Source organism: Lichenostomus cassidix, chromosome 2 (assembly GCF_008360975.1).
Source record: "Lichenostomus cassidix isolate B80296 chromosome 2, HeHo_3.0, whole genome shotgun sequence".
NCBI lineage: Eukaryota > Metazoa > Chordata > Aves > Passeriformes > Meliphagidae > Lichenostomus > Lichenostomus cassidix.
Genome location: NC_139482.1, coordinates 116,579,817 through 116,597,980, shown reverse-complemented (window position 1 = coordinate 116,597,980; position 18,164 = coordinate 116,579,817). Strand labels below are relative to the sequence as shown.

The 18,164-nt window shown below is 37.4% G+C and overlaps 1 protein-coding gene across 1 annotated transcript in view; it reads left to right on the top strand.

Moving 5' to 3' along the window:
• CYP7B1 (cytochrome P450 family 7 subfamily B member 1) overlaps positions 1 to 18,164 on the top strand; it is a 130,004-nt gene that overhangs the window by 94,553 nt on the left and 17,287 nt on the right. The window contains exon 2 of the mRNA XM_085052930.1: positions 13,098 to 13,234. Within this exon, the coding sequence (XP_084909056.1) occupies positions 13,098 to 13,234 (137 nt within the window). The remainder of the gene's footprint in view (positions 1 to 13,097; positions 13,235 to 18,164) is intronic.

Below are 18,164 nucleotides of genomic sequence, written 5' to 3'. Positions count from 1 at the left end.
AAGACCCAGCATGTCATATCAGCTTTACTGAGAACCTGAGCTAGAGGATTTTCAGTCTCCCTACAGATCTAGCTGTCTTCTGGCAAGCAGTACTGAGGTCCTTCCTAGGAAGAAATCCACACTGTTTTGTCTATTCGGCTCCAGCCATATGGCACAATTTGGGGTGCAAATGGGCTGGCTGCTAGGTCACATAGCAAGACTCATGAGAGTGCACCCTTGAATGTACTCTAAAACACCCACACCTACAGCATTTTGTTTTAGATGAGTGACTGCACAGCCAGTCTTGAAGTCTTTTCAGCAAGGAGAATGATGAATGGGTGAGTCACCTGTCAGTAGTCCTGAGTTTGCATCCATTTCTGCATGGTAATATTAACATGGATGAGATGTTCTGAATCTTAGTCTCCTTCTCTGTCTGCATCCACTTTCTTTTCATTAGAACCTGTAAAGCTCATTACCTCTTCAACAGAAATGTTTTAAACTTTTAAGATTTCATGAAGTTTTGACCCCTCTGTGAATTTTGTGTCCTCTGTATAGACAGCTGCCTCATCGGCTGTTTGGGGTTCCGCATTTAATGATGTGGGGCTCCAAAACACTTGTAATGGTACCCAGTTGAAGTAGCTGGTTTAAAAATATTGAACACTTCATTATTAAAATGCCTTATTTTGAAATTAGAATAGTATAGGGGTGAACAGGTTGAGGAGCGTCAGAGAGTGTGAGAGACAGACAGAAAGACTACTAGAATCTCATCCTGTCTTCCCTGAGATAGGCCCAACAGACAACAACCCATGTGATATGGAGGATTCCTTATCTTCTCGGAACACAGTGACCAAAATAAACAGTGACTTACAGGATAGGGAACAATGGGGATAAGTTCCTGTCCAGTGCAGCAGGAACTTCACCTGTGTGACTGCCCTGCCTCCCCAGGTGCCTGGCATGACAGGGGTGAGGTTTTGTGAGTGTGACTGGACAATAGTGAGGGCAATGGTTCATTGAGCATGGAGGTGTTGCCCAGGTTCAGTCAGCCTACACCCTCTGTCAAAACCACTTCCACAGAGAAAGAAGACAGGTCACTGCCGTAGGAAATGCTCCTCTAATGGGAACAGAAGGCCCAATATGCAGACTGGACACACTATTTGGGAAGTTTGCTGTCTCCTGGGGCCCCACTTAAAGTTGTGAATAGAAACCTTGCCACCCTGTTATGGCCTTCAGATTATCATCCATTATTGATTTTTCAGGTGGCAGCCTGAAAGTCTCAACAAAAAGTCTGAGAGCAGTCAAGAGAGACCTCGGGGCTTGGTATGATGCTTGGGTAAGGGATCAGGTGCACAAGTAATGTTCTTCTCTATTTGCAGGGAATGATGGGTGAAAAACGGGAAGAGCCAGCAGATCAATATGTGGTTCCAACCCTGGTGTTACCCTTTTTTTTCATCATTTTTTCACTCATGGCTGAGTTTTGAGCTCTTGTATTTAGTTTACAATAAAGACATGGAGGTGCTGGAACATGTCCAGAGAATGGCAAAGAAGCTGATGAATGCTCTGTGGCTAGCACAGGTCTTTCCCATGAGAACTTTCTCCTGTGTTTTATAAACAAAGATAAAGTTTGGATGTTATTAAAACAGTGTCTCGAGATTTGGACAGTTCAGGCCTGGCCAATCAGGCCTAGGGGGAGGTTTCTGACTGACCAATCTGGGTGACCTCTGAAAAGTCTATATAGGTTGGAATCAAAATAATAAAGCTCTCTTTTCTTGCCACACTGAGAACCCGGGTCTTTTCTCTGCTAGTGGCTCAACAGCAACAATGCTCTGGAGTGCAAGTCCTGTGAGGAGTGGCTGAAGGATTAAGGTAGTTTAACCTGGAGAAAAGGAGGCTCAGGAGTGACCTTATAGCTCTCTACAGCTCCCTGAAAGGAGGTAGTAGCCAGGTGGGGGTCAGTCCATTCTCCCAAGTAACAATAGGTAGGATGAGAGGAAATGGCCTCCACAGGAGGTATGGATTGGATGGGAGGAAATTTTCTTCATCAAAAGGGCAGTCAAGCATTGGAACAGGCTTCCCAGGAAAGGGGTTGAGTCACTGTCCCTGAAAATACTTGCGTAGCAGTGACACTTGGGGACATGGTTTAGTAGTAGGCTTGTCAGTGCTAGGGCAGTGTTTGGACTTGATGTTCTTAAAAGTCTTTCCAACCTAAATGACTCCATTATTCTATGAAATTACTCAGTTGGATGGTATCTAGTTTTGAAAAAAAGAAAATAAAAGGAAAAAGAAAAGAAAAGAAAAGGAAAAAGAAAAGAAAAGAAAAGAAAAGAAAAGAAAAGAAAAGAAAAGAAAAGAAAAGAAAAGAAAAGAAAAGAAAAGAAAAGAAAATATATTTTCATAAATAGTCAAGTCTTGGATTTTTCAGAACGATAATCCTTTATAACCTAAGTATTGTTTTGTGCAGGAAACAACTTAGGAAAAAAATGAAACAAGTATTCATTTGCAATTCAAATGTCTCTGATTACAGTCCCCAAGTTGACATTTGCTCACTTCTTTAATTAAAAAAATTGAGAATTTTTCTACTCCATCTTTCATAGCAAAGGGATTTAAAACATGTTCATACCTACAGTGTCCCAGTTACTGTTCCATCGTATGATCTTCAATTAATAATATTTTACTTTCTGTGACTGCAGAATGAAAATTTATTCTTGATTTACCTAAAACTGGAATTAGTTGGTTTGCCTAAAATCAACAAGGATTACATTTGCGAGAACTCACACAAATACAAGGCCAGAAGATTCATTTAGATTTAACCCTTATGCCCTTGAACACAATAGAGTTTACATAAATATTTAAGAAGCACAGCCACAGACCAATTAAAGGAATATATTTTCCAAGCATCAAACCATTGTTTTCAGGCAATGCACTGAAGCTCTTAAATTAATACATATTAAATCTGTTATGGGCTTAGCAGAGTTTTAGGCTCAGGAGAGGGAAAAGCAGATGAGAGCACCCCAGGGGGAGGTCGGGCAGAGATTGCCTGTGAGACACACGACCCACAGCCCAGCTCATGGTGTCTGTGTGGCTGAGGGTGGCTGCAGGCTGCTCTGCAAATCCGTCCGAGGAGGACAGGGCACCACCATCCCTCTTGTTAAGGCCTTTCAGCATCCTAGGAAAAGCTGTGGGCATGCTGAGAAGGCTGTGACTGGCTTCATTTTGATATTTGCTAAATAAAATTGAGGAGCAGCTGTTTTGTGGGAAATATATTTAAGGCCTTTTTTTTTTTAATTTAAAAATAAAAATGTTTTAAGATACTTCAGAATTTCCCTCGTAATTAGAGATCTAGTTTCAGGCTAGTCCCACCCAAGTTTTTTTGGTTTTTTTTTTTTTTTAATGAAAAGGACTGCATTTTTCATATCCACTCACTTCAGACCTGAGGGTCCCTAAGGTTGCTCTTCATAGTGTGTAGTATGAATTTTAGAAAGGTGTTGCTCCCTAATTGTGGCAGGTTGCTAAGTCAGGAATAGGACTTAACCACAATGAACTGTGAGAAAAGTCTGAGTTGAAAAAGACCCATATGCTCTTGAATGCAGGGGCAGAGCCAAAGCAGAGCTCAGGGTGAGAGAAGGAGGGAAAAATACAAGTGAAATGGAAAACAGGGATGAGAAGTTTTGGAAGAAGATTAAAGAATGCAGAAGTACCTCTAGGAAGGGGGTAAAAAAGGACAGACTTGTTGCAGCTAGTGAAAAGCCAAAGATATAGCGCAGATTACAGCATGCTTTCTGCTGAAATAGATCACCTGCAGTTTCTGCTGAGAGAAGTAAAATCAGTTTAGATGGATAAACTGAGATGTTTATCTAGGCCGATGGCAGAAGGAGATGAAGTAGGGAGAATATATGTTTGTGGGGAATCCCATTACAAGACTATTTCTCTTAACATGTGCAATAGACTTGTAGCACTGTAAGGAAAAGAGAGCAAAGTATCTGGAAAGCAAATATGACTGAATAATCTTTGAAAGAGAAGAAGACCTACTAATCCTGTGTTCATCTTGCAGACTTTAAAGCTTTTGAAATGTTCACCTAAGTACAGTATTCAAATGGTGTTTTCCTGTGATATATGCCTTACTGACAGGATTAGTTACCTTCTCTCATTATATCAACTTCAAGTTTTATTTGCAAATAAGTGAACTAAATAAGGTACCTAGGGTATTTTTGTGTTTATCCAACTGTTGAGACTGTACTTTGGAATTTTTCAATACATTTTTGAGCAAAATATGTCCTGACTGTTAATTCTGTAATATGATTTGTGAAATGTCTGACATCTGAAGCTCATGGGGGAGAGGAGGGAAATTGCTCGCAGATCGCCATGTGCTTCTCTGCTTCTACTTGGGGAATGCATGGCCATAACTGTGGGAGTCATGAAATGTTAATTAAAATCTTCTTAGCTGTGCTGCAACTTTTTTTTAAAAAAGATAAAATGCGTAATCTTTTCTTCTTCTAAAGCTATGCACATGGAGATTTTTAGACAGAGTAAGTGGCCCCGTTTTTCTAGTTAATTACCTCAATAAATCAGGAGTGGGTTGCTTGTATTTGAAAATTCTGTGCATGGTAGACAGAGTGAGGGAGGGAGCAGTTTTCTGCAGTGTTCTGTTGCTGGTCTATTATGGTATATAATGCACTCACGTCAAAAGGGTGGTACCAATAGTCACAATGCCACCGTGGCTATAACATCAGAAGCTTACTGCTAGAAGCCAAAATATTGCAATAAAACTTTTTGCGTTACGACATATAAAGTGTTTGTGTTACTGCCACAAAAAAACTCACCAAAAAAAACAACACAAAAAAGAATTGCAGCACTACTCAGATTTTCCTATTATATGATCTTTGATTGCATAAATGCATATGTGTGTGCATATAGAAATAAGTATGCTTATATACACATAAGCTGGGCTGATAAATACATGTATACACACACACACGTGCATTCTGAATGAACTGTTTTTGCTTCTTGAAACTGGCTAACACTCCCTGAAAGGGGAAATGGACAGAGGGAGTGTTTTTATCGGTGCTAGTTGATCCCACAACTGAAGATCAGTTTTTTGGTGAACAAGGTAGACCTGCACTGTAGAAAGGCTGTTCCTGTCTGCCTATGACAGGAGACAACAGATGGGTGTGGGAAGACAGGCGAGCACAGTGGGGAACCTGGACAAGACTCACCAACAGCCTTACTCATTGTCCATGTCAGTGTACTATGTGTGTGGCTCACTGTGGTGGCAGTGGTGGTCAGGATTCAAGGAGGGGTTTGGCTGAGGATGAACTGGAAGTGGAAGCAGGTGGACAATACCTGGACTAAGAACATATTGCAAGAGATGAGAGCAGAGGCTCCCCAGATCTGAACAGGAGCTTGGTTTGAGAAGCAAGTTAACAGTGGATAGGCAAAGGGGCTGAATGGTGGTGGCAGGTCCGTGAAGGCATCCCAAGAGGGATGGGATGGGCAGCCAGGGTGGGAGCATGCAGAGGAATTAGGCAGAAGAAAAACATTTTCATGTGAGTGGTTCAGGAAAACTGATATCAAAAAACAAATGTGAGAAGAGGCAAGACAGAATTAGGAGAGATCTATGTGAGTCATTATCTTAGCTACCTAAATAAGCAATTCTAATCTAACTGTATCATTAATAAAGCCTAGTACTTCAAAAAAGCTCGTTTTGTCTCTAGTGATTATAGAGAACTTAAAAGATGTCTGGTTAACCAAGATTCCATACTTCTGGATGGCTCAGTAACATTAAATGAAGGGTCTATTTTCATTACCCTTTTTGTTCTAATGATCATCTTACGTTATTTAGCATTTGAGCAGTTTTATAGGAAAAAATACTTGATTTTTACAATAATCATTTTTTTCCTTCTGAAATTATATACTGTATGCTCAAAAAAACCACTTCTGCTGCATACAGAAGCAGGAATATCTTTCCATCTAGCATTTTCCTCTCTTTCCTTGTTACCAGGGTTTTTAAAATGTGATAATGTCCCACCACTGTTTCTGAGATTTCCTGAATTTATTTGTTTGCTCTTTATTACGTAAGGAATGATTTCTGCCTGTTTGAATACATTTCTGTGGGGAGTGCTGACATTCTTATCCACACTTCACTTGTCACTTCCAGGCCAGACGGTTAATATGATTTCCTACTATGAGCTCCTTACTGCGTACAGTTTTAACATGTGTTGCAGCAAAGCAGTATATTAAAGTGCAGAAATGACTTATGAAAGAGACTGGTACTAGAAAAAAGTCATTGGGTTCTCTTTGGTGAAGTCAGTTGATGTGCAGCATAAATGCATTTCTAATTGGAGTAAAAGGAAATACAGGTGGGCTTCATATTCTGATCCCATCCTTCTCTCGTGAATACGAGAGGAAAAAGTGTTTATGTTTGTGGGTAATACCTAAAGAGGAATGTCTGCAAGCCCGCAAAGGAGGGATTAGCATTCCAAATGGCGAACGGGAAAACACAGAGGACTAATCAACAGCATCTGGACAGGAGCACAATCTTTTCTCTGGGGAAAAGGCTGAGGGCTGTAATGGTTCCCAAGCTGGATTTTTATCAACACGGTGGTGATTTTGCGCAGAAAGCTCAGGTTGTGCTGGGAGGCAAAGCCAGGTGTGTCACCCTTGAGATGGAATAGATAATTGTACTGCTGTGCTCACTGCAGGACACTGCCATAGAGAAAGGTGTGGGCTAAGGTTAGGAAATCAAGAAAGATGTGACACAAGTATGTAGTGGGCTTGAGGTACAACAAGAAGATAAAGATTAGATGTGAGGAGAAACAGATTTCTTGGGGAAACTGTAGAGACTCTGTTACTGAATATCTTCAAGAAGGGCATAGAAAAATATAAGGAAGATACCAGTGCACAGCACCCTACCTGGGGTAAAAGGTATGAAATAAGTAACCTCTCATCATCTCTTCCTAGCCTATTTTTCTTTGATTAAGTCTAAATTAAGAAAGGAAAAGTCCTGAGCTGGATGAATAACCTGAAATATAAAATGTAATGGAATAACCTTGGGCTCGGTCAGGGAAACTGTTGAGTAGTCATGGCTGCACTCACTGCCCTCACCCAGAGCAGAAGCAAACTGGGATTGCAAAATGCAGACTATGAGCACTAAATTTGTATTAATATTTAATTCTGATGAATTATTTTTGCATGGGCCGATAGTCTTATCTTCACTACAACTCCTATCCTGGCTGTTATGAAACTTTATATTACATTTAGTAATGTAAAATTGCTCCACGTTTTCAGCCTCTGATAAAACCTGAGCCACAAGTTCTTTTTTTAGAGGGTTTCCATTTTGAAACTGTTATGATTACTTTCCCACAATGGCTTTTACTTGCCTTTTTGGCTTTTTAGGCTATGTCCTAACTGGTAGCTACAAGTAGAGGTAGAATTTATAGATGTGTCCTTCAACACAGTTTGAAGTGTGAAGAACTGCTATGTACAATATCACTGTAGAATTCTTGAGATAATTTAGCCTAAACTGCAAAGGAATAAGATTTCTTAGAGAGTGGTATTTCAGAGTTACTGAACGAGTTATTGAGTTTTGGTATTTTTTGGATACTGGGGGATTACCTAAATGAAATTACTAGAAGAGAGAGAAAAGAAGTTGCTCCTGTTATGGATTACAGCACAAGTTGGAGATCTTAGCCGCAAAAAGTTTGTATGGTTTTAAAGGAGAAAAAGTTGTATTTTAATAAAATCTCACAAGTTTTTCACAGGAAAAACTTTCAACAAAAGGATTGCAGTTTTCTGTGAAAAAAAATCACTATAAAAAATTCACTGGTTGCTTGATTTGCTTTTGTCAGCATTTCTCCCAGTTTGTCTCACATTACCACCAGAGTCTATTTTGCTGTGCTGCTCTTTTTGGGAGTGTAGATAAACTCTTCCCTCCTTGATGTTCTCAAAATCGTATTTGCTACATTTTCCTGAGTTTTTCTCCTTTTCTTTTATAAGTGATCTTTATCCTAATGAAGAAGAGATGGTTATCAGTACTGCAGAATGAAACCACTTTACCTAGGCATAAGTATAGGCAGTGGCAGGGTGAGGTTTTTTCCATCCAGGACTCTCACTTCTTCATTGAGTCAATAGCTGTCTCTGTTCAGATGATGCATCCATTTACTCCCCACAAGCTTGAAAACAGTGGTCAAATAGGAGCAATGTCTTTAACTCCACAGGAAGTATGTAAGCTAAGAATTCAAGGGTAAAAGACTGTATATTGCTAAAACTCTCACCCGACTTGTTCTCCAGGGAATACTTTTTCATAGTGCATGTATTCAGCCTGGAAAATTTAGAGTTCCATGTAATCACTGAGTCAGAAAATTTAGGTGAGGATATAAGACGCACATAATTTTATAAATGTCAAAAGTTGCATTATGGCCAAATATTGGGAAGAAAATTTTATTTTCTGTACTCATAGAGGTAGAACACCTATAAGCAGGTCTGGGGGAAAACTGTAACTCCTAAATTAAAAAAAAAAAAGTAGAAAGGTAGATTTACTGGCTTTCTCCTGTCCTAAGTTTCCCATGTTCTCTCTCTCATAATACAAGAAGACATTCCAGACACCACATTTCTGGGGATTACCTTTCTTGGGGTTGAAGCCTTTGGCCTCATTCTTTTCCTCACAGTTAGAGTGTTCATAAGTCCCTGGAAAGACACTGTCTGTCATGTCTTGTTGCTTAAATATTGTGATCGAGCCTGTGAATAATCTCTAACTGCTTTGACATGTTCATAATAGCTTTTGTTCTACTCTCTACCAATCCATTTCCATTCCTTAAAGTCCCCTGACATGGTGTGTTCCAGCTTGGACATGGTGTGTGATGGTTTGTCCAGAGGTACTATGGACAAACCAAAGCACTACCTTTAGATTTTTTGGATGGTAGCAATTGTTTTGGAAAGTGAAAATAATCCCCGTGTGGCAAATGATATTGTTCGACCTTTTTCTCCTGGGCCTGTGTGTTTTTTTCCACCTTTGGTGAAAGTTGTTGTGAAAAGCGGTCAGCTGAAGCGGCGTCACCCTGCAGAGTGGCGTGTTCGTGTCGGGCTCCTTCAGCTGTGCTGTGTGCAGTGAAGGCTGCCTTAACACCAGATGCCAATCATACACCACCAGTGGATTTGCAAGATTATAGGACAGGAAAAAAGATGAAGGTTAAGCATGGGGCACAATAGAGATTACTTATGGTAATGAATTGTATAATTTTTCTAGACAGATCTGGATTAATGTTTATCCCAGGCAAGAGATTACTGTATGTCTGATTCTAGTTGTAAACAGACATTATTAAACAGAAGGTTTATGTTCATGAAATGCGACTATGGGTGTTAAAGCACTTATGATTTATTATGTGCAAAAAGAAAAATTAACCTGTTCATCTGCTATAGTACAAGATGCGCTGTGGGTTTTTGCATAATTTGAAAGGCATCTGCTCCTTTGGAATACAAATAACCAGTGAAATGAGAAAGATTCTCTTCTCATTTACACGGATCCAATGCCTCACAGTGCAGTGATGTTGAAATGGTGTAACCAAGAAAAGAATAGTCTTGTGTACTTTTATAAAGCAATAATATTTCTATGAGAGATCATGTTAGCAAAGTCTGTTTGCTTGTGAATCTTTAGGGTATTTTCTTTATAATTAAAAAAAAAAAGTAATGTTCAGAGACTTTTACAAATGACCTTATTGGGGTTTCCGAAATAATTCCCTTTCACTAAGTGAAAACATAATGCTTAGAGACATTGAATTTAATAATTTTTAATTGAATATTTTTCAAAATATTTATGCTGAAGCCCATATTTTTCCTGCTGTATTGCATCATTGCTGCTTAGCATAAGTGAGCATCCACATTATCCACATACAGCATCCACATTTTTTAGTACTGCCTTACCTCAGTAGCTAAACAATCACACCTGAGTCAGTGCTTTCTGTGTTTTAGGTGAGCTGAAAAATCTTCTCATGAGAAAACTCTAAACAAACTCCAAAACTTTGCTTTTCTGGTGAAGTAGATGTTGCAACTTTATTACTTGCTAACAAGGAAGTATATTTTCTCTGTGAACGCAAAGAAAAATTACAGCTATCAAAATCTGTTCCTTCTATTTATGGGCTGTATTTGTAGCCAGCTGATTTTTGCATAATGCCATTTGAAATTATCCATTTAACAATGATGGATGATATAACTGTGTTGCTCTCCCTCCACTTTGTAACTGATCCGTCTACTTATAGATTGCATTGGACATGTTGCTGATGCTTTATTTGTAAAATTCACTCACATATGTGAGAAATTTGTTCGTTAAGTTTTGCTGACTTCACAGAGGCTTCTCAGACAAGCAAAGATATTCCTCTATATAAGCAAAACCAGCCCAATATGTGGAGTAAAAAGACCTGGGAATATTGTGAGGTTTGTAAAGTGAATTAGAATTTAAGCCCTTAGAGTAGACCTGAATAAAAAAGTAATCGATAAGACATTCTGAATGCTTCAATTTAAAAAGTTGCAGTCTTAAATTTCCATCAAGACACTTCATAGTGCTCTTTTATATTTCTTAGCTATATTTTGCATTTGGCACAGCAATATATATTTCGTCATGAGAAGAATATGACTTTAACTCTTGTAATATTTTGCCCAATTATCAAATTTTACAACTTCTGTGAAGTTTGAGTCCAGAGTTAAAGTTCATGAGCAAATTATTTAAGCAGTAAAAGTTTCTGTGGGCTTTGTTAATGGCTCTGTTTAGCATCCGAAGGTGATGAAGACTTCTGGAGATATCCAGGGTGTGGGTAAGAGTCCTTCAGGAAATGGGGTTGATTAGCTGCACTGCTCTGCTGGAAAGTTTGTGCAGAGAAGCACGGGACTTGGGAAGGCACTAAAATACAAGTGCCGCTCTTTGCTGTGTGTTAGCAGACATCGATAAGTCGTGGAGATGACCTCCATCTTCCAAAGAGACAGAAAGCTGGAAATGAAGACACATTTCTGTTATCAGTCTGCTGTGGGTCGTAAGTTGAACTGGTGTTATATTTTCCTCTGAAAGCCGCGTAGCCCTGACACAGTGTTTAACAGTGTTAAGCTTATTGCTGCTGAGCTAAACATGTCTGAAGTGAACGATGACCCTCATGTCTTTGCAATAGCAAAATGTCTCCCTGATGTGATCCCAAAGACTTGGAGCATTAAGTTAATTTTCCCCTGGATTTCTGAGCTGCCTTCTTTTTACCCGGCAGAGAGCTTGTGAAGAATACAGCTTCTGACCGAATGACAGAGCATGGAGGGTGAAATTAGATGCATTCAATTAGAAGATGACAAAAAGCCTGTCTAAATATTTGTCAGGATGCGACTTACAGGACGTAGTATCCAGCTGGGGAAGTGAAAGGTGGACACTCTCAGGACTTAATAGTCAAGGGGGGAAAAAATGGGTGCATCATCCAGATTCTTTGTGGAGTTGGAAGGGAAAATTGAGGGTACCAAGTTGGCTGCTATGCTTCCAGGGCTGGTGATCCCTCTCCTGTAATCTCAAATTAGTTCTTTGCCTTTTATTCACTTAATGCAGAATTAAACATTGCAAAGTTTTTTCACCACTTGCGTAAATATGTTGTTATTTGACCACTAGAGGATGATTGATACAGTGGTTTCTGGGAGGTGTTGAAGAAAGAGGGGCTCCACCTTCTCTTTAATATAAAAAACACACCACAAAACCCCAAAGCCACAAAACTTAAGGAAATGAAAAAAAACCAGCCAACTGTTGGCTGTGAGATTTTCAGACAAGAAGATTTACTGGTTTTCCAGAGCACAAAAGGATGTTCTTGGAAACTAAAATTTGAAATGAGTAGTCGGTTAAACAGAAAGAGATCAAAATATGCAGCTTGGTTTAGCCACATCTGTTTATCTGTAAATTAAATTTCTAGCAACTTTTTTTAAGTAAGTGAGCAAATCTCTGGCTTATATTTTCCTGCTCAAAAAGTTTTAATTATGAAAGTAAAATAAAAAGTAAACACAGCATATCATGGTTTTCTCTTAATTTTTTTTTCATTTCTCTTACAGCAGTTCAAGGGAGAATGTGACTATGATAGGGTTAATCCAGCTACATAAAAATCCATGCTGTGTATGATAGTAGTAAAGCTTGTGATCCCTTGATCTTTGATTAGATCCAAGCTAGTAAATATCTTGAGTTTAATCAGAATGAGTTGTTCTGCATGTAGTATAAGTCACCTTCACAGATGGGATGTAGCAGCAGAGTTGTTCGTGAATATTTGTTTTAATCCCTTCCAGAACAAGCATGCTTTATGTTTCTTTGTTGTAAATCAGATTCAAGCAACTAAAGAACAGCATGAAGGAAAGATATTAACTTGCAGTCAGGAGTAGGACAGTGTGGGAACATTTGTCTCCTTTAAAAGAAAAATGTAACTTAGTAGATTCTTAAAAGGTATTTTATACAATTCCGTAAAGATAACTAATGCACTGTGGCTGCTTTTTCAGACTGGGATGCAAACATCAGTATCTGGAATTTTTTCTTAAACTGTTCACATGCATTTCTATCTTAGGCTATAAATATGAAGAGACTAAGATTTATTACAGTTAATGTTCAGCCTGTGTTATTATCCTATATTTTAAAGATATTTAGTTAGAATGGCTGTTCTCTTTGCTGGTAAGATGAAATTGCTAAAATGTTATCTCTAAGGATACTTGTTTTGTGTGGTGTGTCGGCGTCCTATTTACCTAAATCTGTCATAATTGCCTTCCAATACATCTTCCTCTGACATGCCAAATATTGAAAATGAGACGTCTCTTTGCTGGGAGATTTTCTACTGAATGTCATTTTTCTGTGTTCATAACTTGATGATAATAACTGGATGACCTGTAGTTAAATGCATCTCAATTTCTCTCACTTATTTTTCCTAATCACCACACGGAGCCTTCGGTGCTCAGAGGTGTGATTAGATTTAACCTGCCATCATATCTGAAGAACTTTCTGTACAACATATTATACATTGTAGGAATTACATATGTAAATGGTGGGTCTAAGTGTAATATATAAATATATATAAAGATAACTTGCTCTCATGCCAAAGTTAACTCCTGTTAATTTTTTTTTCTGTTTTTAACAGAAAGACTGGAGAGCCCCCACTAATAAATGGCTGGATTCCTTACCTTGGGAAAGCTTTGATTTTCAGAAAAGATGCTTACAAATTCTTACTGGATCAGCAAAAGAAATTTGGAGATATTTTCACTGTACATATTGCTGGTGAGAAATATTTTAGTATATATCTTGATTTTTTTCCATCAATGAAGTTAAATACTAATCCAAATGTTTAACTTAGAATCTTCCATAACCCAAAACATTTTTCTCTAGCATAGACCCATAAAAATCCCTCAAATTTACATGTATTGTAAGTATAATAATTATCCATAAAATATCATTATCAACGTGTGGATTTATTTACATCTATAAGTATATCTGTATTTTGACAGATTTTGTAGGTATGTACTGTATGAGCATAGATTTTGCCAGCACATTTAATTGTGTATTGTTGGGTTTTTTTGTAAAGAAGGGAGAACTAACATCATCTTGACACTGCACAGAAAAATATCAGATTAAATTTAGAAAACACTTAAGAAAAAAAGTGCAGAATTTGTTCTCACACATTTTACAACTGGTTGACAGGAACACAAGGGAATGAATGACACATTGACTCAGTGATACAATCGGGACTGGAACACAGAAACTTCCCGTTGCCAGCCTCTTATTCTGATCGTGCTTACTGTAAATAACAATATAATAAAGTATGATATAACCTTGCTGCTTTCTGTATTATAACTGTATTACTAAGCTAGATTGAGTACAAACATTTGAGTGATTTCACATAGACACTTAGCTGTGGAAGAAAAACATAGAACAAAACTGGAATGCTGAATGAAAGTTAAATATATAAATTTACATCTATATGTCTATCTATCTATCCATCTATCTAGCTATCTATCTCTTTCTCTAGAGAGATCTACTTTTTACTGAAGTCAATGTAAAATCCAGTATTTTCTTGTGTTCAGAAAAAGGCAAGCTCTTATTAGTATAGGTGGATGTAATAATCTTCTGCACCTTTACATGCTGATATCCTTGTTCAAATGACCAATTTTATCTCACTTTTAGTTATTCCTGTATTTTTAGGGAGTTTCAAACAAAATGTTAAATGTAGAATGTAAAGTTTGCTTTGTAGTTAAAGAACAGTAGCATTAGCTTTATATTTCCATATAAGCAATATTTTGCAATTAAAATAATTTTTGTCTTCAAATGTCAATTAATTTAATTGCAAGACATGTGTTTAATTAATAAATTTTTTCTTTCTCTAACAAAAGCTGTCCTTTGTTCCTTAGGAAGAAAATATTTACTGTATTAAATATGTGAATTTTTAAATTCATTCAGGATTTTTTTTTTTTGGAAACTGAAATGATCAGATTTTTCGCAATTTGAAAGTGAGTTTGGCACAATACAACACCAACTTTTGTTGAAATACAGTCTTTTTTGTTGTTAATGGGAATTCACACTATCATAGTTTTGGCTTCTTACAAATACAGATTAATATCTATAATTCAGATATTATCTCAGTAAATTAAAAAAAACTGGATACAGTCATACTTCAGACTCTTAAATGTGTTTAATCAAATATTTATTTCATTTGCCTCTTTATTATTTTATGCAAGACTGTGTTTAGAAATTTTTGTGTTTAAGCAATCTAGGAGTGTAATTTAGTTTCAGAAATTTCTATTTGCATGATAAACCAAATTCCATCTCAGATAATGTCCCTATGCTCAAGTGTTCTGAGCCAAGCCTCCCTTGGTAAAGACTGAGGTAAGTGGAATTAGTTCTGGATATCATTTCAATCTTGTGCAAGGAAATGTCTGATTTTGTGAATTTGTCACAACAGAGACTCCACTTTAAGTTCACTTTTTCAGTATAGAATTGCTGACCATCAAGACTTCACTAAAGAGAAATAGTTTGTCATCCGCAAGTCAGGGAAGAAACCAAAGCTAGTTAGTGCCTCCTATGATGTCCTGATCTGAAGGCATACAGGATTTCTGTATGTCTTACTGATTTGACAAAGATGATGTTTCTGTGCTCGGCAAACATAGCGTAGCCAGCTGTATGTGGACTATCATTACTTTACCCCCCTGGTGGATGTCTAAAGGTCCTGTCAAGAAATTCTATCAATATATATTGTTCTAATTATTGGTTCTCAAACTAGTTCATTTGGAAAATGCGGAACGATGCTTGGAGTTTCTGGCGTTGCCCCGTACTGGTAATGCGATTTTGCTGATTGTACTTTCCCATGTGATGAGCAAATGATTGTCATCCCTAAAAGTCGCAAGGGACATGGATGTCATCTTAATAAAGAAATTAAAAAGCACATCTTTCTATGAGAAACAATGTAAATTCCTGACCTGTCGCAGAAAATAGTTCTCTAATTGGTTTTGTGTGGTGGTGCAGCAGAATCGTTTTCCCCAAACGTCATGCCAGCGCAGCACCACTGTACATCATTGTCAGCAGTTCAGCAGAATCTCCCTAATAAGAGGACGATTACGTAAATGCAATAGTCTTGGGGAAAAAAATAAAAAAGAACAGAAAAGAAAAGAATAAGGAGGGGAAAGGGAGAGAGAGAGTCTGTGGCATTGAGATGATCATACTTCCCAAGCCTCTCTGCTTGTTAAGGGTCAGCAGCATAGGCAGACGGCTAGGTAAGAACTTACAGAGCTTGAAATGGTTTTGTCATTGTTTCTCGGTGTTAAACTTTGTGTCCTTTTCTTCTCAAGTTAATAGGAGTGATAATGAACCCTGCAACATTCTCTCTGAGACTTACCTTTTAATAAAAAAATCTTAGTGATTTTTACTAAGCACATTTGCCTTTTTGAATACTGCTGCTAAGTCATTCTTTTCTCTAAAGCATGATACACCTACAGTAACATATCACATTTTTCTCTCTTAGGCAAAAGGTAATTTACGTTAACTCCTTACCAAGCTGAAGCCTGCTGCAAGCATTACTGAAATAACATCCATCATTAGATGCCATCTGAAATGCTTGTCTTTCATCATTAGCATTAAAAAGCTCCAGAATGCATTATTAGAGTAATTTCTTAACTATCATACAAATACTGGCTTCTGTGCTCAGATTTACCAAAGTTGACAATTTTCATATTTTCCACATCAATCTTCTATTTCTAGGAGACTGTAGCAACTAAATGGAGATAACCAGGCTATTTGCAGCATGGGTGTAATGCAGACTGAAGGATTGGATAGCGAAGTATGAATTCTCTGTAACCATTAAAAAAAAAAAAAAAGTCTGCTTGTTTTTCTGGAAACAAGCATACATCTCTTGTTTTGACTTGTTTCTACTGTATTAAATAAAATAGCTGAGTGACTTAAACTATTGGGAATTGGAGTGTGACATTTCTGTATGTACATGTCTACTTAGTTTTTGGTGCTGAAGGGTTTTTTTGCAAACTAACAGGGAAATGCTTAGTCTCTAGTGGTTTCTGTATAAATATGTTCAATATTTAAGGCTACTTGATTCGTGAAGAATGTGGTATGCCTCCATTTTTTTCTGATTTGGCATTACCTTTTCCAGTATTCTGATGGAAATTCGTGAGTATCAAGATTTTGGATTGATTTCAGAAAAGGTTACTTTTCAGAGATAGTCTTGACATCAGCTGCAGTGGAAAGACATAGAAGTAGAGGGGGAAGCTGCATTTTAAAACACCAAATAATAACTGAAAACTTTAGAAAATATTTTATTGGTCTCTGACACCACCAGTGACAATCAGTGGGATGAAACCTCTTTGGGGACAACAACAGGATTTAAAAAGCAAAACTAAGGACCATATTGGCACTTAAAAAATTTAAAATCATAACTTGAGGTGAGAAAGTTTGTTCCACTTCGGATGTTTGCTGTTCAGGGTAGAGGAGATGTTGGGGCACAGTTTTGTAATTAGCAATCTGCTCCTATATAGAGGAGACTGGGGTAGGCAGTGTAGCCATGTAGTTCATTTGTGTGCAAGGATTACTGTAATTGTTAAAGGTTCCCATATCCACTCTCACTACTTTCTAACTGCCATTAATTAGCCCTAGATTTTAGTACTTTTCTAATTAAGAGATCTAAAACCAGATTCTTGATGGTATACGTAAACAAGCTGCCTTTGTTTATTGAAGTTCCACTTTTCTGATTATCTAGACCTTCACTAAATGCAGCAACAAGAAATATTTTGGTTTATGTGTATATGTTGTTGACTTGCAGTGATGTGGTCTGGAGCCTGAATTGATTCTACAAAATGAATTATATTTTGGTACATACTTACTTTTTGCTACCCGGAACCTGATGAGAATAATAAAGACAAGATCTGTAATATTCTGTTTCTCAGGGACTTTTTTTTTTTTTCAAAGTATGTGCTAGTGTTGAGTGAGTTTTGATTTAAAATTATTACTAAAATAGTTTGTTAGTCTGAAAACTCATTTGCTGAAAATCATTTTCTTACTTAAAAATTATAAGAATTGATGTGCGTTTGCTAAGTGTCTGATTAAAGATCACAAAGAAACTCATATTTTGCATCAGAAATAAGCAGATGGTGGACAGATGGTTTAAATTAATATTAATTAAAAATCTTAACTTAAATTGTTTACCCTGTAAATGCAAAGTTAAGAAGCCAGCTTTCATCTTTAGGGTTAATAACACTCCAAATCTATTTATTAAAAATTGCTTCAATGGGCATTCTTTCCAAGCTTTGATCACAAAGATGGTAGCCTCAATAAAGAGCACGAAAGTGGGGGAAAGCTGGAAAGAGAGAGTAATTCTAGGACTCTCAACAAAGATCCTGCAGAGGTCAAGACAAAAATTCCTGTCAGCCTCTGTAGTCTGAAAGGAAGAAATGGTCAAAAAAGGGGGCTGACAATTCAGGATCTCTCTTTCATGCCAGTCTCTCAATATACTTTTTAAAATTAAATTTACAGCTATGGTTGATTATATTACAGTAAAACAAAATACATGATAAAATATATGAGTATCTTAAAAACCTTCACACTCTGTTGACAAAAAGGAAAAAGGGGTCAAATTCTGTCTTGATGTATCTGTTATGTTTCCTTACTGGTTCATTGGGATTGCAGTTGGTGTAATTGGGAGGGAAATTATGGC